This window comes from Mauremys reevesii, linkage group 2 (assembly GCF_016161935.1).
Source record: "Mauremys reevesii isolate NIE-2019 linkage group 2, ASM1616193v1, whole genome shotgun sequence".
NCBI lineage: Eukaryota > Metazoa > Chordata > Testudines > Geoemydidae > Mauremys > Mauremys reevesii.
In genome coordinates this window covers 127,214,678-127,242,460 of record NC_052624.1, presented here as the reverse complement: position 1 = coordinate 127,242,460, position 27,783 = coordinate 127,214,678, and the positions used below count along the sequence as shown (strand labels likewise).

The 27,783-nt window shown below is 45.7% G+C and overlaps 1 protein-coding gene across 8 annotated transcripts in view; it reads right to left on the bottom strand.

Annotated features, from left to right (window-relative positions):
- Window positions 1-27,783, bottom strand: part of MTRR (5-methyltetrahydrofolate-homocysteine methyltransferase reductase) — a 132,144-nt gene that overhangs the window by 2,565 nt on the left and 101,796 nt on the right. For 7 of the 8 annotated variants that reach the window (XM_039523234.1, XM_039523237.1, XM_039523239.1 and 4 more), the window contains one exon: window positions 25,384-25,502. In XM_039523234.1, the coding sequence (XP_039379168.1) occupies window positions 25,384-25,502 (119 nt within the window). Of the gene's footprint in view, window positions 1-21,197; window positions 21,458-25,383; window positions 25,503-27,783 lie in introns of those variants that run through there. The other variant, XM_039523240.1, reaches the window with a different exon arrangement.

The window sequence follows — 27,783 nt, the reverse complement described above, 5'->3', positions numbered from 1 at the left end:
GTTTAACTTTTTTTTAGAAATATTTCATATAATCACTGCACAATTTGGCGTTGAAATTCTTTTAACTGTTTAAAGTGAGATATGGAAAGTATTTAAAGATCTAAATAAATGCTATAGGGATGAGAAATAAACAGCAAGTTTGTACAAATGGATTCAGTTAATAACATAAGCACAGATCCAAAGTTTTACTCATCCCTTTAACATAACATATTTAAAAATGTGGATACCAGAACCCCCTCTCCCTCATCATCTGACTTCTCCTAGTGAAGGGAAGGAATCAGGGAGCTCTCAAGACAGTCCATACTTGTTCCTACCATATCTAAAACCCTTCATTTGTTATACTCCCACACAATGATATCTTTTCTCTCCCCTTTACACCTTTCCAATGGCATTGTGGGACCCACCGCATCTGGCAGCATCTCTCAAGAGCCCCAGTTCCAGTTTAGCCAAAGTCCCACCTGCTCTGGGGTAAGGCTTTGCCATAGCTGCCAAGTTAAAATGAATTCTTCAAGAGACATTTGCCATGGAACAAGAGACATGAGCTAGTTTCTGCCAGGAGACCTGCACAGTAGGATGCTTACTTGTGGGAAAAATCATAGTTTTGCTCCTTTCCCTGAACTTAGCTCTCCCAAACTGTACTCCCCTTTGCCTTATTCTGTTCCCCTCCTAATTCATTCCCTCCCTGCTCTTTCTCTGATTATCAGCACCAGGAAGGCAACCTTCCAAGAGAGAAGCAGTAGAGGGCCCAATGGCAGCAGTTTGAAGGGAGGACACATGAGCCTCAACAAAACCAGTTCTAAGTCCCATGGGGGGACTGGCTTGCAGACCTGAGGAGAAAATCTCTTCAGTCCCTTAAGAAAATGGACTGTCATCTCATGAGAGAACACTGTGGGTGAAAAGCCAAAATTGCTGCTAAACGCACCTCGACAGATGCAAGGGCCAGACCTTGTTGTTTTAGATGAAGCAAGTAGTCCAAGACAGACTAGAGAATGAATCGGAGCAAGGTTGAGATTCGCATATCAAGAAGCGTTTCCACTTGGCCAGGTAGGTAGCCCTAGTGCAGTGTTTCTCAAATGCTGCCAGCAGAAGGTTTTCTTGCAGCTGGAGTCTCCTGGGCAATGACTTTTTTTGGGTGTGAGGGGCGGTGGGAGAAGAGGAGAGCAGTGTATCTTCCCCAGGGCCACCAGCAGCGGTTGGACCCTGACCTCTTGTGGAGCCACAGTCAATCAGTGAGGAGCAGTCAATCAGTGAGTTCCTACCTTCCCAAGGGCACTGAGGCTCCAGCTTGGGGCTTCAGCCTTGGGGTGGCGGGCGGCAGGCTTCAGTCAACGGGCTTTGAGCTCCAGCCCTGAACTCCAGCCACATGGCAGCGGGTGCTGGCCCTTGGCTCACCACCACCTCTCTACCCACCTCTCCATCCAGGGCTTAATTTGTCCTCTGGTTTGCCAGGGTTGAGTAACTCTGTTGTGAAAATTGATACTTGTATGTTTGTTAATATCATTTTTCACCGCCTCCCAACTAGCTAGTAAGTCTGTTGTGAAAAGTGATAAACAAATATTACTTTTCATAGCAGCAGACTTACTAGCTAGAAAGTCTTTAAAAAAAAAAGCAACCAAAAAAGCAAAAGAAACAACAAAAAAAGACAAGAATGTGCAAAGCACCGTATTTGTGTTTCTGTTCTGTTTAGATCCAGTAAAAAAAAGAGACAACTGCACATTATTTTTATTATTGAGTCTGCAAAAAGAAACTCTACATAAATAAATTATGATGATTTGGACATGTATATTTATGTGTTTCTCCTAAAGTTAATTAAGTATTTTAGGAAAAACTGTCAGAGTGGCCATCAACAAAAGCTGGTGGCTGCACTTTGAGGCTACCAAAAAAAATGTTGTGAGAACCCCTGCCCTAGTGGATGGCTTCCTACTACTTAGCAGGACCTGGTGAATTTCTTCAAAACAGACCTGCTTCTCTGGGTTCAGCCATGTAACATCCATTCAGTTAGGTGAAGGGAGATAAGGTTTGGGTGGAGTAACCGGCCGTGGTCTTGTGAGATCAGGTCTGGATGGAGCAGAAGCGGGGTTGCTATTGATGGATCTAGTAGTGTGCCAAACCACTGTTGGTGTGGCCACACTAGGGTGTTAAGAATAACTCTCGCCTTGTCTCATTTGATTTTCAGGAGGACCTTGTGAACAAGAGGGACTGGGGGAAATGCATAGAATAGGAGTTCTGTCCATGGAACTAGGAAGGCTTCAGAGAGGGAGCCTGTGCTGTGCCCCCACAGTGAGCAAAACTAATGGCATTTCTTGTTCTGCTTGGTCACGAACAGATCTATCTGGGGAGACCCCCACCTTTGGAGAATGAAGCTCGTGACCTCCGGATGAAGGGACCACTTGTAGTGAGAGGAAAAGGATCTGCTGAGGTAATCCACAAGTGTATTCCAGGCTCTCGGAAGATGTGAAGGCTTGAGGTGGATGGAGTGCTTCATGCAGAAGTTTCATAAACAGATGGCCATCTGACACAGGGTGGAGGCTATCTGTTGAATAAACTTTCCTTCCAAACAGGTCCAGCTTTCTTGCATCCTTTTGTTTGGGGGTAGCACTTGTCTGGCCCTCAATGAGGGACCCTGGAGGAGGGTGGGAATATGGGTACTCGTACCTGTTGGCTGGCACATAAAATTTCTTTTCAGCACTCTTTGAGGTGGGGAGCAGAGAAGAAGTAGTTTGCCATAGGGCCTTGACTGGACCCATTACTGCCTCATTAATGGGCAAGTTAGGAGTTGCTGCAGCCAGGATGCCAATAAGGCTGTGGGATGATTCCTTAAGATCCTTAATCTCTATCCCCAGGTTAGCTGCTATCAATTTCAGAAGGTCCTAATGGGTCCTGAAGTTGTCCTGCAGAAGTGACCTACTCGGCCCTGAGATGGACATCTGGGTAGGAGGGTCTTCTTCCTTTTCCTCAGCCCCAATAATGTTGATGGGAGCCACATCCTGAACATTGGTACCAGGGTCGGTACAGGAGTTGGGGTCCAGTGCAGAGCAGGGAGGAGCAGTAGCCAGCATCTTGGAAGCCACCGAATAAGCTCAGTGGGAGGGGTGACCCGATGCCTTCCAGTAAGGCCACTGCATAGAACACTGTTCACTTGGCCAGGCACTGTGGGGCTGACCAGTACTGACCAACATCTGGAGGTTGTCACACCCCAATGGCCTCCTCCCTCAAGGGGTCCCCTGGGGAAGGCAGATCAGCATTGTATATTGCTAATGCTGTTGCAAGCATTGCAGGGCATTTTGGGAAGGGTCAAAGGTGTGAGTGAGTGTGGAATGGAAGATGTGCATTGGGGGAATGGGAGAGTTGCATTGTATGTAAGAGAGAAGTATGACTGCTCAGAGCTCTGGTATGAAACTGCAGAAAAACCTGAGAGTCTCTGGATTAAGTTTAGAAGTGTGAGCAACAAGAGTGATGTCGTGGTGGGAGTCTGCTATAGACCACCAGACCAGGGGGATGAGGTGGACAAGGCTTTCTTCTGGCAACTAGCAGAAGTTACTAGATCGCAGGCCCTGGTTCTCATGGGAGACTTTAATTACCCTGATATCTCCTGGGAGAGCAATACAGCGGTACACAGACAATCCAGGAAGTTTTTGGAAAGTGTAGGGGACAATTTCCTGGTCCAAGTGCTGGAGGAACCAACTAGGGGCACAGCTCTTCTTGACCTGCTGCTCACAAACAGAGAAGAGTTAGTAGGGGAAGCAAAAGTGCATGGGAACCTGGGAGGCAGTGACCATGAGATGGTCGAGTTCAGGATCCTGACACAAGGAAGAAAGGAGAGCAGCAGAATACAGACCTTGGACTTCAGAAAAGCAGACTTCAGAAAAGCAGGGAGCTGATGGTCAGGATCCCCTGGGAAAATAACATGAGAGGGAAAGGAGTCCAGGAGAGCTGGCTGTATTTTAAAGAATCCTTATTGAGGTTGCAGGAAAAAAACATCCCAATGTGTAGGAAGAATAGTAAATATGGCAGGCGACCAGCTTGGCTTAACAGTGTAATCCTTGCTGATCTTAAACACAAAAAATAAGCTTACAAGAAGTGGAAGCTTGGGCAAATGACCAGGGAGAAGTATAAAAATATTGCTCAGGCATGCAGGACTGAAATCAGGAAGGTCAAATCACACTTGGAGTTGCAGCTAGCAAGAGATGTTCAGAGTAACAAGAAGGGTTTCTTCAGGTATGTTAGCAATAAGAAGAAAGTCAAGGAAAGCGTGGGCCCCTTACTAAATGAGGGAGGCAACCTAGTGACAGAGGATATGGAAAAAGCTAATGTACTCAATGCTTTTTTTTGCCTCTGTCTTCACAAACAAGGTCAGCTCCCAGACTGCTGCACTGGGCAGCACAGTATGGGGAGAAGGTGACCAGCCCTCGTGGAGAAAGAAGTGGTTCAGGACTATTTAGAAAAACTGGACGAGCACAAGTCCATGGGGCTGGATGCGCTGCATCCGAGGGTGCTAAAGGAGTTGGCAGATGTGATTGCGGAGTCACTAGCCATTATCTTTGAAAACTCATGGTGAACGGGGGAGGTCCTGGATGACTAGAAAAAGGCTACTGTAGTGCCCATCTTTAAAAAAGGGAAGAAGGAGGATCCGGAGAACTACAGGCCAGTCAGACTCACCTCAGTCCCTGGAAAAATCATGGAGCAGGTCCTCAAGGAATCAATTTCGAAGCACTTAGAGGAGAGGAAAGTGATCAGGAACAGTCAGCATGGATTCACCAAGGGTAAGTCATGCCTGACTAACCTAATTGCCTTCTATGAGGAGATAACTAGCTCTGTGGATGAGGGGAAAGCAGTGGATGTGTTATTCCTTAACTTTTGACACGGTCTCCCACAGTATTCTTTCCAGAAAGTTAAAGAAGTATGGGCTGGATGATTGGACTATAAGGTGGATAGAAAGCTGGCTAGATCATCGGGCTCAACGGGTAGTGATCAATGGCTCCATGTCTAGTTGGCAGCCGGTTTCAAGTGGAGTGCCCCAAGGGTCGGTCCTGGGGCCTGTTTTGTTCAATATCTTCATTAATGATCTGGAGGATGGCATGGACTGCACTCTCAGCAAGTTTGCAGATGACACTAAACTTGGAGGCATGGTGGATACGCTGGAGGGTAGGGATAGAATACAGAGGGACCTAGACAAATTAGAGGACTGGGCCAAAAGAAACCTGATGAGGTTCAACAAGGACAAATGCAGAGTCCTGCACTTAGGACGGAAGAATCCCATGCACTGTTACAGACTAGGGACCGAATGGCTAGGAAGTAGTTCTGCAGAAAAGGACCTAGGGGTTACAGTGGACGAGAAGCTGGATATGAGTCAACAGTGTGCCCTTGTTGCCAAGAAGGCTAATGGCATTTTGGGCTGTATAAGTAGGGGCATTTCCAGCAGATCGAGGGATGTGATCATTCCCCTCTATTCGACATTGGTGAGGCCTCATCTGGAGTACTGTGTCCAGTTTTGGGCCCCACACTACAAGAAGGATGTGGAAAAATTGGAGAGTCCAGAGGAGGGCAACAAAAATGATTAGGGGGCTGGAGCACATGACTCTTGAGGAGAGGCTGAGGGAACTGGGATTGTTTAGTCTGCAGAAGAGAAGGATGAGGGGGGATTTGATAGCTGTTTTCAACTACCTGAAAGGGGGTTTCAAAGAGGATGGATCTAGACTGTTCTCAGTGGTACCCGATGACAGAACAAGGAACAATGGTTTCAAGTTGCAGTGGGGGAGGTTTAGGTTGGATATTAGGAAAAACTTTTTCACTCAGAGAGTGGTGAAGCACTGGAATGGGTTACCTAGGTGGTGGAATCTTCTTCCTTAGAGGTTTTTAAGGTCAGGCTTGACAAAGCCCTGGCTGGGATGATTTAGTTGGGGATTGGTCCTGCTTTGAGCAGGGGGTTGGACTAGATGATCTCCTGAGGTCCCTTCCAATCCTGATATTCTATGATTCTATGATTCCCTTGCAGGGAGCAAGAGGCCAAAAGAGGGAAGGAGGAAAAGAGCAGAGAACGGGTTAATTTGACATTCCAGCTTGCTCAGTCAAAAGGTAAAGCACCAACTCTGGCCCAAGGCTGCAGCTCACAGACGATGCTCGGCTGCCTGCCAAGAAAGAGGGGGGCCTGGATTCCCGTCCCCCGCCAACCAGCCATGAGAAAGGAGAATTCAGCTAAACAGACAGACCTGCAGAGGCAGCCCAAAATGAACGAGACAGCGAAGGCCAACATGGGGGAAAACAAAGTCCTACCAGTTTGTCTAGAGCCAATGTGTTTTGGAACAGTTGGAGACCACAGAAGGCCATTTTGGACTAGAACAAAGAGCACCAGAAACAGAGGTCATAGAATGAAACACCCCCAAAGGAACCCTGGACCCAGGACAGAACTCCCGTTCACCGTTCCCCCTCTTCTTCTTATGTTACACCCAGGCTTGGCCAGCCATAGGTAGAGTGTGTGAGAGTATGAAAGTGGGTTAGGGCTTGGGGCACTAACGCTTTCTTCCTTCCTCTGAGTGACGTGGGAAGCACCCATCACTCTCCCTGTTATTTTATTATCTTATTAATGAAGCTTTAAAATTTAAACCCTTGGTGTGTTTCGTCATCTCCTCCCCAAACGATCCTGTGGCCTCAGCATGATCATCTGACGCCTCAGGCAGATTGGTAACAGAAATGTCACAAGGTGCATAGAATGGGTACTGGTGGTGGCCCTTTGGCTGGACGTTGGGTACCACCTCAGACTCAAAGTCCCCCCAAGGTGACCACAGAGGAGCGGTACCCCCGTCTTTGTCTCCATTCGGTGCCAAGGATCTGGAGACCGGTGGCGGAACAGAGATGGTCACGAAGAGGGTATCAGGCATGGTTTGCGCCCCATGCTCCCTCCTGCTCACAGTCATCAGAGATGGCAGCTGTCCCATCAGAGTTGGTGGAACTGGGAGTGTCAAATAAGTCCCTGGCCGCTGCAAAGGCCTCAGTGGTTGATAGTACTGTCAATCTGCTGGTGCCACAGTGGCTTCTGGGTGTCAGGAGAGGGTTCCTCACCGGACTTGAAACTCTGTGCAGAGTTGATCATGGTGCTGTGGGACCATGGATGGAGAAGTGGCCTGGCCTAGGTCACACACCATTGCCTTCACCATGTTTGTCCTTCTTCTGCACTGGTGAGCGCCCTTTGTCAGTGTGTTGCTTTTTGTGCTTCTTCCTCAGCACCAGAGATGGGGAATGGTACCAGGCAGTGTGCGGTGCTGGAGGAGTGATTCGTACTGAGGTTGAAGTGCTCAGTGCAGAACTGGAATGGCTTGGATGCTTCCATTAGGATAGCCTTCAGTCTTATCTCTCTTTTCCATTTTTGTAAAGGGTCTAAAGTCCTGATAAATATGGCACTGGTCTCTCATGTGAATGTTTCTGGAGTGTGGGTCACTAATAGCCATAGGTTTGCCACAGGAGGAAAAGGTTTGAAGCCCAGGGACTGGGGCATGCCCCAAGGGCAAAAGCAGAATGGATTTGATTTAAATTACTAGTCAGGACGACTCGATTTAATCATGGATTTCTACATAAAAGTGCATTCTTGTTGGTTGTTATAAAAAACGGTTACCTATCTTCTTGTAACTGTTCTTCAAGATGTGTTGTTCACGTCTATTCCACATTAGGTGTGCACGCACCACGTGCATGAGCGTCGGAAACTTTTCCCTTAGCGACTGCCGTTGGGCTGGTGGGGGGCACCTCCTTAGTGGCACCACTGTGCCATGCATATATACCCCCAATGGCCCGACCCCCTCCAGTTCCTTCTTGCCGGCGACTCCAACAGAGGGGTAGGAGGGCAGGTGGTGGAATGGACGTGAACAACACATCTCGAAGAACAAGAGTTACTAGAAAGTAGGTAACCGTTTTTTCTTCTTTACGTGCTTGTTCACGTCCATTCCACATTAGATGAATCACAAGCTTACCTTTGGAGGAGGGTAGAAGTCACGGAACAACTGATCAGAGGACCGCCCTGCCAACAGCTGCATCCTTCCGGGCCTGCTGGTTGACCGCGTAGTGGGTACTGAAGGTATGCAACGATGACCAGGTGGCTGCCCTGCAGATCTCCTGGATCGGGACCTGTGCCAGGAAAGCCACGGAAGCTGCTTGCGCCCCGGTTGAGTGGGCCGTGACTGCAGAGGCCGGAATGCCTGCGAGGTCATAACACGCTTGAATGCAGTCCACAATCCACGACGAGATTTGCTGCGCTGACACTGGGATGCCTCTCATCCTCTCAGCTAGGGCCACAAACAGCTGGATTTACGAAAGGGCTTGGTGTGCTCCAAATAGAATGCCAATGCTTGATGGACGTCCAGGGTGTGCAGGCTGCGGTGACTCGGGGCCACAGGGGGTTTGGAAAAAAACACCGGTAGACAAATGTCCTGACCCAGATGGAATTGTGAGACCACCTATGGGAGGAACTTGGGGTGCGGCTGGAGCTGCACCTTGTCTGTATGAAACACTGTATGGTGGCTCTGAGGTGAGTGACCTCAGCTCAGATATCTTTCTCGCCGAGGTGATAGCCACCAGGAATGCCACCTTCCAGGAAAGCTGGAGGAGGGAGCAGGTAGCGAGGGGCTTGAATGGGGGCTCCATGAACTCAGACAGGACTAAGTTGATATTCCATGGAGGGACCGGGGGGGGGAGGCGTGAGTACAGGAACACCCTCTCCAGACCTTTAAGGAACCGTCCCACCATTCGGTGGGAGAACACTGAGCCCCCTGAAAACACCGGATGGAAGGCAGAGATGGCCACCAGGTGCACTCTGATAAAGGATGGGGCCAGCCCTTGCTGCTTGAGGTGAAGTAGGTACTCTAGGATGGGGCACCGGGGCCTGGCGTGGCTGCACCTGTTGTGGCCCACACCAGCACGAGAACCTCTTCCACTTGGCCAAGTAAGTCGCCCTGGTAGAGGGCTTCTTACTACCAAGTAGAACCTGCTGCACAGGCAGGGAGCACTGGCTCTCCAAAGCATTTAGACACAGAGCTTCCACGCTGTCAGATGGAGCGATTGCAGGTCAGGGTGGAGAAGCCACCCTCTGTCCTGCGTGATGAAGTCCCGGTGTAGGGACAGGGTTAACGGGGCTTCCACCGACAGCTCCAGGAGTGTAGTGAACCAGTGCTGGTGGGGCCAGGTCGGAGCGATGAGGATGACTGTCGCCCTGGCCCTGCGCACCTTGAGCAGGACCTTGTGCACCAGCGGGATCGGGGAAAAGGTGTATTTCAAGTCCCCTCCCCACGGGATCGCGAACATGTCGGCCACTGAGCCCGGGCTGCGACCCTGGAACAAGCAGAATTGTGGGCACTGGGCATTGCCCTGGGTGGCGAACAGGTCTACCCAGGAAAACCCCCAACTTGTGGAAGAGCAAATGCATGATGTTTGCTCTGAGCGTCCACTCGTGCATGCGGTACGACCTGCTGAGGTACTCCGCCAGTTCGTTCCGCTCCGCAGGGAGATACGATGCCTTGAGGTGAATGGTGTGGGGTATATAAAAGTCCCAGAGGAGGAGAGCCTAATGGCAGTGTGGGGAGGAACGGGCTCCGCCCTGCTTGTTTATATAAAACATGGTGATAGTGTTGTCTGTCAGAACTGTCATGCTGTGGCCACTCAGAATGGCGTGAAAGGTTTGGCAGGTTAAACGAACAGCCCTGAGCTCCTTTACCTGGCCACAAGCCCTGAGTCCACAGGTCCCTCAGGTGAACACCCCATCCGGGGTCTGACGCATCCGTCACAAGCATCAGGTACGGCTGTTGTGAGGATGCCCTCGCAAACCATGGATTGGGACTGCCACCACAGCAAGGAGTCCAGCATGTCCCGCTGGGGCTGTCACTAGCAAGTCCAGGGGGTCGCTGCCTGGCTGGTGTACACGGGCAAGCCAAGAGTCCTGCAGAGTCCTGAATCTTAGTCTGGCATGCTTGACTACATGCGTGCATGCTGCCATGTGGCCCAGCAGCTGCAGGCAACATCTGGCCACTGTAGAGGGGAACTGGCACAGGGAGTTCACTGCTTGCTGGATGGCCAGGAATCGTGATTCCAGCAGGCTTGCCCTTGCCTGTACTGCATCTAGGACCGCCCCTATGAATTCCACTCTCTGTGTTGGAACGAGAGTGGACTTGGGGATGTTGACCAGGAGCCCCAGCTTGCGGAATAGTCTTAGGGCCACCTGCACATGGGTCCAAACTTCCACTTCAGACCAATTCGCCAGGAGCCAGTCGTCGAGGTACGGGTAAACCCGAATCCTCTGCCTCCATAATAAGGCCGCCACTACCGCCATGCATTTTGTGAACACCTGTGTGCTGTGGCTAGGAAAAATGGGAGAACCATGAACTGGTAATGGTCCTGGCTCACAGTGAAATGCAGGAACCGGCGATGTGCTGGGTGGATGGCGATATGAAAGTATGAGTCCTTCATGTCGAGGGAAGTGTACCAGTCCCCCAGATCCAGGGAAGGGATGATGGTGCCCAGAGAGACCATGCAGAACCGGGCCTTGACCAGGAACTTGTTGAGCCTGCGCAGGTCTAGAATGGGACGAAGGCCCCCTTTGGCCTTGGGGATGAGGAAGTAGTAGGAGTAGAGCCCTTTCCCCCTTAGGTCTAAGGGCACTAGCTGTACCACCCCCGGCTCTAGGAGCGAGTTAACCTCCTTTTCTAGGTGGTGCTCGTGAGAAAGGTCCCTGAAGAGGGACGGGGAAGGCGGGTGAGGGGTAGGGAGGGAGGAAAACTGCGGCATGTACCCGCTTTGCACTGTGTGCAACTCCCAACGGTCCAACATAATGCTGGACCACACACAGGAGAAACGGGACAGGCGGTTCAGGAAACAAGCAGACAGATCTGGTGATTGAACTGGTACGCTGTCCTCGAGCGCACCTTCAAAAGCCTGGCTTACGGCCTGGCTGTGATTTGTGTTGGCCTTGGCTCTGGTCCGGCCTATTAGAGAGTTGTTATGGCGCCACCTTCTGTTATCTCCGCCTCGCCTGCAGTAAGGCTCATGCCTAGGCTGAGGCTGGTAGTGGCGCTGAGGGGGAGGCTGTGGCTTAAAGGGCTTCCTCTGAGTTGCCAGGGTGTGCATACCCAGCAACTTGAGAGTAGCCCTCGAGTCTTTGAGGCTATGTAGCTTTGCATCTGTCTGGTCTGAAAAGAGTCCGGACCCTTCAAAGGAGAGGTCCTGAAGCGAATTCTGGACCTCAGGTGGGAGGCCTGATTCCTGAAGCCACGCCGATTGCCACATGACCACGCCAGACACAATTGTCCTGGCTGCCACATCAGCTGAATCCAAGGACACATGGAGAGAGGTCTTCGCTACGGCCTTCCTTTGTCCACTAGGGCCGTGAACTCCTGTTGGGAACCCTGCGGGAGGTTGTCCTTAAACTTCCCTACTGCCATCCAGGAGTTGAAGTTATGCCTGCTGAGGCTGGCCTGCTGGTTAGCAGTCCTCAACTGGAGGCCCCCTGACGAATACGCCTTCCTGCCGAACAGGTCCAGGCATTTCGCTTCCTTGGCCTTAGGGGCTGGGGCCTGCTGCCCATGGCGCTCTTTCTCGTTCACCGCTGAGACTACCAGGGAACATGGGTTTGGGTGGCAGAACAAGAACTCATATCCCTTTGACGGGGAAAAGTACTTTGCTCCACACCTTTGGTTGTTGGCGCGCTGGAGGCTGGGGTATGCCATATAGTCTTATAGTTCGACTGGATGGTCTTAATGAGCGGGAGCGCTATTCTGGATGGACCTTCTGGGCTCAGAATGTCCACCATGGGGTCCTCCTGCTCAACCGCCTCCTTGGCCTGCAACCCCAAGTTATGGGCAACCTTACGCAGCAGCTCTTGGTGGGTTCTGTGGTCTATTGGCAGGGGCCCTGATACCACTGTGCCTGCCACTGCTTCATCCAGGGATGATGAGGAGGTCAGCAGCTGCTCAGCTTCCTCCTGCTGGTCTCCCTGATCCCCCTCCCCCAAGAGAGGTGCTTCCAGATCAGGCTGGGGCAGATGACCTTGGGGCGGCACCGGACTTGGTGCTGGTCTCTCTGGTCTCTCACCCAAAAAAGATGGAGGAGGTCTGGACACTGTAGCTTCCCGCATGGACAAACGTTGGTGTGAGGACTGGGACCGCTGCACCGAGTAGCTGGCCGTGGAGGGAGCCCCTTGCTGCTGGTGGTAGGCCCAAAGGGTCCAGAAGGGCCAGTGTCCTGGCGGCCCTCATTGGGGGTGCCAAACCAGCCCGGTGTTACCTATTGTCCGGTAACTGTACCGGCCTGAGTCGGCGCTGGACTCTGGCGACTCGGAACGCGAAGGCCATGGCGGTGCCGTCAATCTGTGCCAGCAGGAGGTCGGCGAGCGGCTTCTTGCCGATCGGGGACGGGACCGATACCGCTGCTCTCGGGACCGGAACTGAGATCGGTACTAGTGCTCCTGAGACCAGGACCAGTGTCTTCTGGGAGCCTTCAGCGACAACTGGCTCGTCTCCTCCTGGTGCTGGCCCCTTCCACCAATTCCGCGCGTTGATTCACCTCCAGTACCAAGAATTCCCTCTGAGTCAGGGGTAATTGGGAGTCCACGGACTCGGAGCTCGACCTGGACCAACGCCAGAAGCGATGTCGGGACGGTGTCCTTGAACGGTGCACCACTGCCGGCTTTCCCCTCAATGGCACCCTGGGCATGGGTGCAGGAGGCTTCTCCCTGGCCGGGAGGGGGCTTGCCGCCGATAACCCGATGAGATCCTCCGCTGCCTCAAAGGTGTCTGGCGTGGAGGGCTGATCTATTACTCCCTCGAGACCGTCGTCTGCACTGAGTTCACTTACAGCTGGACTTGGTGGGACTTGTGGCGCCGGTACCGTCGATGACGGTGCTGGTACAGCATTCATCCAGCTCTTCTCGATGCCCAGGCCCTTAAATGTCGCCGGTCTCCTTTGTGGGGAATGTACGCGCCCTTCCTTTCGTTTAGCTTTGGGCCGCACCGGGGAGGATGAGTGGTGCAAGGGCCTACTTTGGCACTCCAAGGCCAATGGCTTGCGGTGCTTCAGCACCGGGTCTCTTGGCGACTCTGGGGCACTCCGCACCAAGGAGGCTAGAGCCGGCATTGGGTGCTCCGGGCCCAATGGCTACAGCGCAGCCTCCATTGCTTCAAACAAAAGTCTCTCTCTTTCTTTTTTCTAGGCTTAAACACCTTGCAAATCTTACACTGCTGTGTTTGGTGTGCATCCCCCAGGCAACGTAGACAGGAGTTGTGGGGGTCACTAACCGGCATAGGCATGCGGCATGTGGCGCAAGCCTTAAACCTGTGGGCCTGCGGCATGCCCTGCCGCCCAAGACGTGTGCCGGAAGCCTCCAAGCATCTAATCTATTAAGTATCCACAACAAGGGAATGCTAACTAACTGATAACAGCTATGTAACTCTAATGCTAAGGGATTGTTTATTGTACGAGAGCAAGAGGTTGTTTCAACGCTGCCACGGATGGTAAGAAGGAACTGGAGGGGGTTGGGCCAGCAGGGGTATATATGCACGGCGCAGTTGTGCCACTAAGGGGGGGCCCCCCACTGGCCCTACGGGAGCCGCTAAGGAAAAAGTTTCCGAGGCTCGTGCACACAGTGCGTGCACACCAAATGTAGAATGGACGTGAACAAGCACTAGAAAAAGAACTTTAATACATATTCTTCATAACTCAGAGATAGATTTAGGTTTCATTTTTAGAAGGTACACACTACTATACATTTTTAAAGTGACTTATTTTGAAAACGTTTCAGATTATTTTTACAGCTATATCAGAAAATGAATGATTGATTATTTCATTTACCAAAGGTAACTGAAGCAGATATTTATCAAGCCACTGGGAGGTGAACTATCTCCAATTCAATACGTTAATCATTAACATTTGGAAGATTTTCTTGCCATGCTGTATTAGGAGGAGAACATCACCAGACAGACATTTAAATTGTTTTATTTAACTAAAACAACAACATTATGTATTCTGGATTTTTTTCTGCAACAGCAAACATATAATATTTTAACAAAACAAGCATATGAATTTTTGAATTTAAACATGACAGTTTTTTAAAATCTGGTTTGTTTTTGTTAATATTGTTTTAACTAAAATAGTTAAATGAAATTTAAACAAAAAAAAATTAAATCAACTATGTCAGCCAGGTCAACATGAGAAACTTAAAATATTGGCTTCTGCAGCTAACTCAGTCATCTTTACCTTCATTTTCCTGTTTGTTCATAATCTGGAAAAGAAAAACAAGCTTTCCTGCTTTTTCAGGTCCCAAATGATTTCTCAGTTTGGAATGAATTAGTCCAAAGGAAGAAAATATTCTTTCTACACCAGCAGAAGAAGTGAGATTATCACTTTAACAGTCTCTGAAGTTTCTAAGTGACTTCCAGCAGTTCACTGGTGTGACTTTCTTTAAAACATCATCAGCAAACCTATATTTCTTGAAAAGGTTCACTCTTAGCTCTGAAGTTTATTATAGTTGGCATTATAGAGAGATGATTGCTGGATATCCATATCATAGCCAACTCCTCTTCTTCAGCAGTTAAGGTTTGACCCTGGTACCGAGTATTGAGAATATTTGCAAGAAAATGAGCTGGAGGTAGTTCTTGTTCCATTCGTTTTTTTAATGCTTGTAATTTAACTCTGCCATTGCATATTTCTCTCACTCAGTTTCTTCCAAATTTCAACAGCATCAGCAATAAAACAGCTATTTCCCTGCATTCTGTTCAAGGCTACAGAAATAGGCTTCAGGGTACTCAGCATGTGTTCAACATTTCTCTTAAGCCCAGTGTTGAGAACTCTGGCTGTGACAGTGCCATCTATTTTTTCACGATTTTGTTTGCAAGCTATCATCAGATAGGCCAGTTCTTGATAAAGTGCTCAAAAGAGTCCACCATTGAGTTCCATTGCATGTCTTGTAGGAGAGTTAGCTTGGTTCCTCTCACTTTTTTCAGAGCAGCTGCTGCAAGTGGTTATTACGGAAATATTTTGCAATTTCAACAACATTGAGCAACAACATCCTGGGCTCAATTTCTGGAACACTGAAGTCTTTGGCTAGGAGTTGCATCAAATGAGCACTTCAACTGTATGTTATTAGCTTGGGACTCTCTTCTAAATAATTTCTTCTCATCTTGGGTCCCTAATCCATGAACTATTGGAACTCATTTACAAAACTCTTCTTAAACATTACATGAATATATTGTCTCATACTATAGAACAAGAATTTATAATCCCTATTCCATGATGAGATATCTTTGAGCTATAATGTATCTTAATTATAACTATCTTTAGATAGGTTTTTTCCTCAAAAAGCATTTTATAAAAAAAAATCCAATTTAAATAAAAAAAAATCAAATTTTTTAAATTTGTTTTTTTAAAAAATAATTGATTTTTATCCACCCTGGGCAAACTATGCTTACTATATTTAAAACTAACAAACTATGAAACAGAGTACAAAACTACTGAGAAGAAGCCTTGCCAAAGCAAGAGGAGTTGTTCCAGAAACCGTCATGGGCAGTAAGAAGGAACTGAAAGGGTGTGTGTCTGGCATTACCCCTTAATCTGGTGCATGGCACCAGAGGGCGCTAGAGACTGCCTGATAGATATCACTGAGGGAAAAATTTCCAGCAATGGTCCATGCAGCTTGCACATGCCTAATGTGGAATGGACATGAGCAAGCACTTATGAATTTATTAAGCAAAATCTGTTGACTGTCAAAAATAAGATTAAAAACAAAACAGATCAGGTGCAAACAATGTTGGATGGAAGTTTGTGAAATTCAAATAATATTTTTGAGTAAGATCTAAGATTTTTTTATGTGGTTTCAAGATGTTCTTGTTTGGGCACTGGGTGTTTATGCATTCCTCAAAACACTGCAGATTTACAGAACTGTGGTATATTTTAAAGTTTGGATCTTATCAGATGATTAAGCACAAATTCAAAGCACTAATTTTTGTTTGTTTTTAGTATATACTTTAAGCAGCTTGGTTGGAAACACTGACTGAAACTTGCAAAAAGCATGGAGTACACACATTAGTCCCCTGATCTTAGCACCAGACTCTCAAGTACTAGTCTCAGAACTGACGATAATTGCCTCTGTGCCTTAGGTCATTCACTTGCCCTCTTTTTCCTTTTGAGTTTTCCCTCATCTTTAAAAAATGGGGATACTAATACCTACCTACTTACCAGAAGTATTGTGAGGATCATTCGGTGTGTGTACAGCACTTTGAAGACTAAAAGCAATATATAAGAAGTTTTATTATTAATTATTATTAATAGGAATGTGTTCTTCACTATGTTCTACCATATGGTTCCAAAATGTTCAGGGCAATCAAAACATACACAGTCAACACCCAGAGAATCTTTCATACTCACTAAGGGCCTGATTCTGCTCACAATCACAGAAACTCCATGCCCCTCAGGTCTTCTCAGCAACAGAGGCTACTCTGTGTCCTGAGAGAGAATTCCCCTAGCCTCGCCTCCAAAGGGCAGTCATATATAACTTAGGTGGCTGCCTACTTCTTTCCCATTCCCAGAATCTGTCCAGTTCAATTGCAATAAAATGCATTCAAGCTTTGAAAAATGATGCTGGGGAGGCTTACAGCTTGCTTAATGCCATCTGAAAATCCCAGCATGGGGAAATAGATGGGAGGAAAGGGTTAGATTGTGTCCCGCATGAAGGATTGATAAAGGAGATGTGTAGCCTGAAGACATCTTCTTGGCTTTCAGTTCAGAAACAGAGCTAGCTAGAAGACATTGGGGATGAGAGGAACCCTTTATCCCTGCCTCTGCAATGGCAATGAGGCGGGGAGGGGAAGAAGCAGGGAGAGCACCATCTCACTCTACAAAGTATACTGCAGTGTTGTTGGTTGTTTTGGTTTCTTCCTCACCCATTGGTAGAGCTGTGCAAGGAGGTTACTACACTTCATTTATATCTTCTTTGCTGCTTCATGCTGTTGAATGCATCCATTTTCTTTCCCTTCCTCAGTCTCTTACACACCAACCTAACCTCTCCCAATGCACAAACACTTCAGATGACCTACAAGCGCCAAAAGATGATGCAGGCCATGGTCAGGATTGGGTGCTAAATATGAAAATTAACACTTAAACTTATACTATTTATCATGTGAAAAGGATGTCTGATAACACTGTCATAGTGTCCTAACAGGCATTTAAAATGTATTTCTGCCAACTTTGAAGGCAACATTTTTTAAATTAACAATACAGAAAAATTTAAATAATTAGTATTCTGTTACAAATTCTGTTATGGTCAGCTCCTCACAGTATTTAGAAGGAAATCTGTCAGTGTGTTACATTTTATAACGAGTCACAGGAGGCATCAGGGCATTCACGAAAGAAAATCTACCAATTCAAATACAGCTTAAAAGGCGAGTGTGAGATTCCTTGGAAATGCAGATGGTGTGTGAAGTCATGTGTGGAGGTAGCAGCTTTCACAGTTATGCATCCAGGACTACATCCTCAAATGGCATATATTAGCGTTGCTCCATTGATTTAATGAAGCTCTGCCAATTTATACCAGTTGAGCATCACTCTGAGTCCTCCAGAAAGTTCAAGGAAGTCAGACGAAATATAGAAAGCCAAATTCTGCCTTTTATATGCTCATGCACAACTTGAAAGAGTACACCTGGTGTCTATACAAGCCACATATAACACTTTGCTCTTACATAACATTTTTAATCTAAGGATCTCCTGGTATTTTACAAACAATAATTAAATCTCACTATTTGTGGAAGCTAATTAAACATACCATTATAGCAAATAGGTAACCTGAGGTACAGACTGGTTAAGAGACTTGTCCAAGGTCACACAATACAAAGCAGAACTAGAAATAGAGCCAGGAGTTCTGGCTCCTAATCTTTTGTTCTAACCAATGCACACATCCTTCCTCTTGTAAAGAATTTATCACTCTCTATCAAATGTTATTCCTACAAAGAAGGCATGTACTATGTTTGAAAGGAAATCAACAGTATTTAAATTCAGCTCAGAAGGAATGGGAGCACATAAAGCAGCATGATGTCCTTTCACTTTCCCTCAATCATTGTGTACTTTGTGTCCTCTGAAATGTGCGTGTGTCAGACACATTGTAATAATCACAGTTTCATTTTGGAAATTTTGTTGACATTTTTGTTAAAAGACTAAATCTGATAAATTTGCTGCTCACTAACATTCCAGTTCAATAAAGCACTTAAGCCCATGCAAGTGTGTTGCTGAGTACGGGCCCTAATTCTCATCCACCTTTGCAATATGCTTTGAGATCTACAAATGAAAAGTGCTTTATAACAGCAGAAGTATTACTACCACTACCATGATGAATAAATTTAATATGACCTTTCCAAATGAATCAATCAATAAATAGAAATTAAGGTGGAATTGTTTGAGCATATTGTGTGTGTGCATCTTAGGTTCTGATAACATGTTTTTTCCTTTTTGCTGTGATTTTTCTAGCTGCTAGGTATGCTCTTTCAAACGATTTTTCTCCTGATCAGAAGTCACTCTAGACAAGCTTCTGCCGCAACATCTGAAGAAAACGGAACTGAAGAGAAATTTAATGGAACTTGTCTTGCTTCTCCTCCCTGGTTCAAGAGTGGATTGAAGGATAATTGAGATGACACGTTTAAGAGCTACTGAAAATGGCCACTGGCCCTGACTCATGCAACCACAGCTGTAAATGTATTTAAATCTTTAGGTTGAATATACTGACGTTGTGATGTTTAAACAAGCTTTAAATTCACAAAACATTTTAGCAGGTCATTATACCCTCAGGGGCTATGGACTAGCATTAGAAACTTAAAATGCCTTGGCTTGTAACTACATAAAAATTTGATTAAATCTAAAAATTCCTGGCTGTCCCAAACAGCCCCTTAACAACAACAGGGTATTGCCATCATTATAATATGTAGGAAATTAGTCGCAGCAGCAAATATATTAGCTTGTTAAACCATGCACAGTATGATTTTCTTTAGTAGTAATAACGAGAGTAAACTTAGACAACAAATCCTCTTAAACACCTCTACATCAGCAAATGCAGTTTCTGCCTGTCCCAATTAATATTTTCCTAAGAATTTATTACCCAACAGAAAATCATTTGACATTGCAACGATTCAATTTCATGCTTCACATACATATACTTCCCTAGTTTTTTTCCCCCATTACTGACACATCATCACCTACTCTTCCAAATCTCACAGTGTAAATTAAAAACAAAAGCAATGAGTTCATGCTTTAAACCTATATGTTAAGTCAGAAGCAGGCTGGAAAACAGATATGCAGAGATTTGAGTACAAAAACTATAGTCTTTTCCATCACACACAAAAAAGCTCTGCAAATCTACTGTTTTCCTACAATAACGGAAGAATTGTCTTTATGTATGTTTGAAACTCTTCAGAAATGAATGGGAATTAGCCCACATCAGTGCATAAGAAAAGGGTTGGGTTATTGTCCAAAAACAACATGTCAAAGAATATTTTATTGCAGTATTTGTAGTATATGAAACAAACCTGCTCCAAAAATAATCAAGCTTTGAGAGTTGATGGTACTGCACTTAAATACCACATGTAAAATAACAATGATCTCTCATGGAAATGTTTACCATTAAATATTTACTTGTGTCCTCTATTTCTGAAGGTAATAATAAACTTTGTTCAGCATTCTCCTCTGTGTAATCATACATATCTAAGTAGTGGTGTGTTAACTCTAGATAGGATTATTTATTCTTTATAAGGGCTCATATAGTAACTATTCCAACACAATATGACCAGGTGAACAATAAACCACCGTAGAAACAGATGCTCTCTTGCTTCTGTTTTAGCTTAGATAAGTCTTTGAACGGTGTTTACATTTAAAAAAAAAAAAGTGAGATGGCGTGAAGAAGGAAAAGAGATGAGTTACGAACATGTTATTGAAAGCACTTCTAAAATTGACTCCAGGAAATATTTCCTAGCTCCTTTTCCTACAGAAGGAGAAAAATATATTGGTGACTAATTGATTACAGAGTACATTTTAATTAGAAAATGGATTGGTTTGACCTTAAGTATTGTGGTGCTCAAGGAAAGGAGCCTGATTAGTTGAAATGCCAATAAACTAGAATGAGCAAATCTGGAATTATTGGTAAAAAAAGGAATGCTGAAAAGACAAAACACAAAGAGAAAGTAAAATCTGTCTTGGTGTGGGATTTCTTTTGTTGATTATGGTCCTGCTCCTGCAAACACTAGTGTTTGAAGTACCAGGGCATCTGTGCATAGCGTATATAATATTTAAAATTTCATTTTACCTTTTGAGCTTCAGAGAATATGCTATTTGATTTCAATAAGTGAAAAGCTTAAAAAAAACCTGAAGCCAGAATTTAATTACACCATTAAAAAGAGACAATCAGTACATATCCACGCATCTCCAGGGCATTTACAGGACCAACTAACTTCAGCCACTCAGCAACGTGCGATAAAATCTACCTCTGCTCCACTCATAAATGGAAGTTAAAAGAAGAACAGAAGGGAAAAGGTCTCCTCTGTACTTGACTGTAGTATAAATGTATCATTGGTAGATAACCAGAAAGATATGTTAATGTCCCCTATCCTAAAGTCATTTAACCACTAACTACTGTATATTTTACAGTAAGGAAGGTTTGCTTTGCCAAAAAATTCTGTATATTATACCAATACACAAGTTTATACTGAGTTCCTTATTTTCTGATGGAAGGAGGAAGGAAGGAGAGAAGACAGCCAGCGTAATAAAACAAATTCCCATCTGAACATATGGAACTATTGCACATTTAGTATTTTTAAAAAAGTATGCTGTCTTTCTTGTCTCCTTATAATAAAATAACCCCAAAAATATGGTCTATAAAATCCATCAGTACACAGAAGCTGTTTATTCCCACACAAATATGGAGGCTAGTGAAATTACTACTTCTTAACTAACAACACGACACAATTTTTTTTTCAGATATTAAGTCCTATCTCTTGTTAATGTCACAATGTGAATAATATGATTTATTACTGATATTTATTTTTGCTGTTTCTGGCATAACCGTACACCAGCTAAGTATCATTTTTACTGCATGTTAAAGTGGATACAATGCCTCTTTTGTTTCTATTAATATGGGAGAGTGTATGAGTATGATCATAAAGTAACACCAGAATAATAAAATAAACAAACTGAGATTATACATCAGGTTATTTTACTAGCCAGATAAATTAGAAATCATGTACATCATCATGTACATCAATTACAGGATTGTAATTGTTCTGTATTTTGCTAAACAGATTTTTTTCAGTAGTACATTTAATAAAAGATGCTGGACTGACTGCTTTGGAGAGTGAATCTGATACTGGAGAAATTCTTCAGAGTCCATCTTGCATTTCTGACCTCCATTTTGAATAAGCAGGAGTCACTAGTGGAAGCTGCAGGTCACATGATATTTCTAAGCATGTGCAGAACAAAGGTAGGGAAAGGTCAAAAGTAAGGGAAAGGTCAGATGATGTAATCATAACTCTTGGGTAACCAATGGCAGTGAGCACGTGTGGAATGTTGGCATGCGTTAAAGAATGTGAGATAATGTTTGGTACTGAGCATATGCAGGAAAGATCTGATGATGTTATGTGTCTAAAAAGTTCTGACAGGACACTATAAAAGGCAGTGTGTCAGCGGCGCAGCTGAAGGAGTAGGAACTGAAGAGAACAAAGCAGAGAAGAACAGCAGCAGACCTGAAGAAGCAGCAATGGCAGCAGTAGCAGCAGAAGTCAACTAAGGCCTGGTCTACACTAGGCGTTTAAATCGGTTTTAGGAGCGTAAAACCGATTTAACGCCAAAACCGTCCACACTAGGAGGCACCTTATATCGATTTTAATGGCTCTTTAAACCGGTTTCTGTACTCCTCCCTAACGAGAGGAGTAACGCTAGTATTGGTATTAACATATCGGATTAGGGTTAGTGTGGACGCTGATCGACGGTATTGGCCTCCGGGAGCTATCCCACAGTGCACCAGTGACCGCTCTGGACCACAATCTGAACTCGGATGCAGTGGTCAGGTAAACAGGAAAAGCCCCGCGAACTTTTGAATATTTCCTGTTTGCCCAGCGTGGAGCTCCGATCAGCACGGGTGGTGATGCAGTCCGAAATCAAAATAAAAAAAGAGCTCCCGCATGGACCATGCGGATGTGATCGCTGTAAGGGCAGGCAAATCCGTTCTATCAGCGCTCCGTTACAGTAGATGAAATTCAGAATCCTTTTTTAAAAATCTCCAGACAGACGCCATAGCAGGGACTCAGCGCACTGCAGCGTGACAAGCGTAACGGAAAGCCAAAGAATCAAATGGATGCTCATGGACTGGAGGACTGAAGCTATCCCACAGTTCCTGCAGCCTCCAAAAAGTATTTGCATTCTTGGCTGAGCTCCAAATGCTTCTAGGGTCAAACACAGTGTCCGCCGGTCAGGGCATAGCTTGGCACTCTACTCACCCACCCCACCCACCCCCAGAAGCGAAAGGTAAAACAATCCTCTGACTCTTTTACATGTCACCCTATCTTTACTGAATGCTGCAGATAGACGCGATAGTGCAGCACTCAACACCAGCATCCTTGCTCCCCCCCCCCCGCCATGGGTGGCTGATGGTACAAAAAGATGGAAATCCATCCTCATCATCAGCCTCAGCTGATGGTACAATAAGCTGGAAATCCATCCTCATCATCAGCCTATTGGCCCTAATTTTTTTTCTGGTGGATGGATGGTGCAATATGGCTGGTAACCATCCTCATCATAGCAACAGGGGGCTGAGCTCCATCAGCCCCCACCCTTCATGTGTAAAGAAAAGATTCAGTTGCCCCTGGACTAGCAGTGGGATGCTGGGCTTCTCTCCTACACACTGCTTAATGTCCTGTCTGGACTATCATAGCAGCTGGAGGCTGCCTTCCACTCATTTCTCACTAACAAGTCAGTGTGTCTTATTCCTGCATTCTTTATTAATTCATCACACAAGTGGGGGGACAATGCTACGGTAGCCAAGAAAGGCTGGGGGAAGAACGGAATCAACAGGTGGGGTTGTTACAGGAGCACCCCCTGTGAATAGCATACAGATCATAATTTCTGAAGGCTCTGACACAGAGCAGCTGTGCTCTCTGGTTCTGTGATACGGTGGTTCTCTAGTACACTTGCCTATATTAGGCAGCACTGATTCTATTTTTAGATACCAAAAGGAGGATTGACTCAGGAGTCATTCCCAATTTTGCTTTTGCCCCTGGCTGATCGGCCAGGGCACTTATGACAGCAGCTAATGGTACAAAATGATGGAAGGTGCAATATGGCTAGTAACCAATCTTGGCTTTGCGCCCCTGGCTGATCGGCCAGGGCACTAGCAGCAAATGGTACAAAGGACTGGTAGCCATGATCATCCTCAGTTCCAATTTATGGAAGGGTTTGGATGGTGCAATATGGCTAGTAACCATCTCTGCTGTCATGCAAAAGCAAAAGCATGCTTCTGTGTAGCGCTGCTGAATCGCCTCTGTGAGCGGCATCTAGTACACATACGGTGAGAGTCACAAACGGCAAAACAAGCTCCATGATTGCCATGCTATGGCATCTGCCAGGGCAATCCAGGGGAAAAAGGCACAAAATGCTTGTCTGCCGTTGCTTTCCCAGACGAAGGAGTGACTGACGACATTTACCCAGAACCACCCGCGACAATGATTTTTGCCCCATCAGGCACTGGGATCTCAACCCGGAAGTTCCAAGGGGCGGGGGAGGCTGCGGGAACTATGGGATAGCTAGGGAATAGCTACCCACAGTGCAACGCTCCAGAAATCGACGCTAGCCACGGACCATGGACGCACACCACCGATTTAATGTGCTTAGTATGGCCGCGCTCCACCCGATTTTATAAATTCTGTTTTACAAAACCGGTTTATGCAAATTCGGAATAATCCCGTAGTGTAGACGTACCCAGAGTAAGCTTGCCAGTTATAATTATAGTACAGTATAGAAAAGCATAGTATAGTGTTAGTATGCATGTGTGGGTTAATAAAGATATATGTATGAGTGTTGATAGTGAAAGAAATGTATAAGATTTAAAGCATATAGAAATTTCTGTCAGCAGCCTGTGATATTGGCCATCTGTGACAGGGTAAGAATCATTTCAACTGTATGTTATTGCGGCTGGGGTGCTCTTTAACTTGTAGAAGGGATTTGTGTTTTTAGATTACTACTGTATTAGAGATTATTGCTTATACTAATCCAAAAATGCCTTGTTTTGGAAAAAAATACTGTTTCTGTCAGTTATTTATTGGAAGGCTGTATTCATGTTCTCCAGGTATTTCCTTACCTACCCTGGAGACCCATACCTTAAGAAAACAGAATGGTTAATAAGTGGGTTGTTTTTAGGAAATCTGTAGTAAACACGGGAGGGGTAATAGGTGAGCTATTCTGGGGGTACCCTACATCTGTTTTTGGGGTACAATGCCCTTTATTCATCTGCAGAAGAGGAACAGCAGTAGCATTGGCATGTATCCTCCAAAATTTTGCTCACATTCTTCAGCCATCACCTGGTGGGACCTCTTGGGGTATGTCTACAAAGCTAAAAAAAACCCTCAGCATTGAGTCTCAAAGGCCAGGTTTACAGACTGAGCCTCATGCTATGGTGCTAAAAATAGCTGTTTAAATATTTGGGTTTGGGCTGGACCTTGAGTTCTAAAACCACTCTTGGATTTCAGAGCCTGCGCCCGAATGCTTACACAGCTATTTTCAGCATTACAGCATAAGCCCAAGCCTGTTGACCTAGGCTCTGAGACTTGCTGCCACAGGTATTTGTTTTGCCATTTAAACATACCCCTAGAGTCAGCAGGGACTCCAATTTCCATGCCCATTCAATACATGGCCTCTTAAAAAAGACTGCCAGCAAAGCTGTCAAGAAATTCCATTTGCCATGGTAAGTTTTGTGATGTGGACTCCAGTTCTGAAGGAAATGAACTGAGACTACGAATTCATTTCTCTTAGGTCAAACAACAGCATAGTAACAACTTTCAATAACTATTGGCCTCTTCTGGTCTCCTACTAGAGGCCCAGAAATGAAAGATTTTGTTTCTTCTTATCAGTCCCTTGAACCATCCAATTCCCCCTATAACAGGCACATTTATGTGAAAACACAATGTGTTCCATGAATTTAGACACTATGAAAATTAAAATAAAATTGTTTCCAACAAAAACCCTAGTGATGTTGTAGTAAGCGGCATGAGAATATGTCCAACTAGAAACAACTGAAGAAAGTTACCCATTACGTCTACCCGGCCCCAGATGTTACGAAACATATTCCTTAACATGACAAACTGGTAGCTTTTCATGCAATAATGCAGCACATACCTATGTTGCAGGAAACCAATAAAAGGTGAAACTCCAGTTCCTGGACCCGCCATCATAAAAGGGACAGATGGATCTGAAGGTAAGTGGAAAGTGTTGATTGGACGAGCAAAAATGGAGACCTAGAATGAAATTAAATACTGTTACAATATAACTGAAGAAATTCTGTAGGCAGTCAAATGATCATGTGGTCTTTGAAGCTTTGAAAGTTGTGTGTGTCTACCTTTTTTCATATATATATGGTCCCACACACATGCACACGCGTACACAGGCACACAGAGCAAATTAATGAATTACATTTGAATGACAGTAGTCTGCTTAAACTTCCCAGCTTAGGTCTCTGAAAATATAGATGCCAAATTTGCAGTCTATCTATCCACATATCCAAAACTGGGTAAATGCACACAGAAACATGGGTTTCTGAATATGAAAACTGATACAATCACAAATTTAGGAGAGGCATTTTTAGAGATTCTTGAAATTTTGATCTGTAGTACTCTGAGGAAACAAGGTTTCTCGGTGCTAATCTTAAACTGTTACTTTCCTTCCACTTGTGACCCCCGCTCCCACCATCTCTTATTATTATGGAAAGGAGATTCAAATGTGAGTGTCTCTGGAACTGCAAGACTGATTCCCTGTGTGAGGGATGGGAAGAAAGAGAGAGACACACATTTTTCTCTAAAAAAAAAATTGAACCATCTGTTGAACATTAAATATTCTCTATATTGGTCTGTTTGTGCCATCTTAATTGAAAATAATAATTACCCAGCTAGAAACAAGGTTAACAGTGTTCCCCTGTCCAGAGGTTTACAATATTATAAAATTTCCCTACCCTCAATTTAAGAGAGAACGTTTTCAAAGAGATGGTTGGGAGAAGTGATTCACAGATCTAAGGCCAGAAGGGATCGCTGTGGTTATCTAATCTGATCTTCTGTATACCACAGCCCATAGAGCTTCCCTGAAAAAATTCCTAGAGCGTAGCTTTTAGAAAAACATCCAATGTTGGATGAAAAATTGTCGGTGATAGAGAATCTACCACAAGAAGACAGATTTGAAATGGGACCTTTAGATCTTCACTCCAATGCTCGCCCAATTGAACTAGTTCAGCTAAAAAATAAACGATAAAATAAGACATCTGCCTTAGAAGAGGCCCTTTTCTCCATCACTGTGGACAGCACCACCAGGAAAGAGACCTTGCAACTCAGGTTAATAGTGTGGGCATTATTTTTGACTCAGCTTTCTCTGTAGACCTTCACATCCAGGCCATGTCTAAATCTTGCTGCTTCTTCCTGCAAAACACTTCCGAGATCCAGACTTCCCTCTGCCCACACAGACAAAACTTATCCAGGCCCTCCAACATCTCACATATTGCAACACCTTCCTCTCTGATTTTGACAAATGCAATCTTGCCTCCTTAAATCCACTGAAAATGCCACTACAAGTATCTTCTTGGATCATCCTTCTAACCACGTTATCCTCCCCTGCATTCCTCTATTAGTTCCCCCTGATTCTCTGCATCAAACACAAACTGCTTGTCTTTTTCTTTTAAAGCCAATCATGTCAACCCCCACCTCTGCTCTGCCAGTGATGTCAACATTCATTGTCCATCGGTGCAGTTTTTCCTCAGGCACCTCTGTGATTTCTTAAATGCCACCCCTTTTGCATAAGAGTAGCTGCACTGTAATGGTTTGCTTTTGTGGGGAGCATTGCCTTGTCAGGGCTTAGACCCTCCAACATGTGGGGTGGAGGGCAGGATGGTAGGGCAGCCAGGGACCTCCCACTCCACTGGGTTCCAGCCTAGGGCCCTGTGAGGGCTATCAAAGGTCTGACACCCAGGAGTGCCTTGAGGCTGCCCTCCCTGGACCACTTCCTACCACTCCTTGTGGCCATGCTTGTTGTGGCAGCTCTCTCTCTCTCTCTCTCTCTCAGGGCAGCAGCTGCCTCCTCCTGTGACTTGGCCCTGTGGCCATGTCAATTCCCAGTCTCTCCCCTGTCCTGGTAGTCCACAAACAACCCAAGGGGAATTAACACAAACAAACAATTCATATGAGAGAGAGAGAGAGAAGGAAACACTTCCTTCTCAGGGTGCATCTGAAGCAGGTTCTCTCTCCCCTCAAGAAGGAACCTTCCGGCAGCTGTTGTTGAGAGAGATCCTGCCTTACCTCAGCCCTTTCCTCAGGAGCTGCAAGTTGCAGGTCTGCTCTCCTCCCTGGTTTGCCCACAAATGAGCTGTTCTGCTCCCTTTTAACACCATCTATAGCGGGGTGTCAAACATGCAGCCCACAGAGTTATTTGCTGTGGCCCACGAAGCTTCCCCCCCGGAGCTATTTCCTGCGGTCGCCAAGCTCCCCTCACCTGCCGCCCCCGCTTCCCGTCAGCACGCTGCATCCCTGCTCCTCTGCC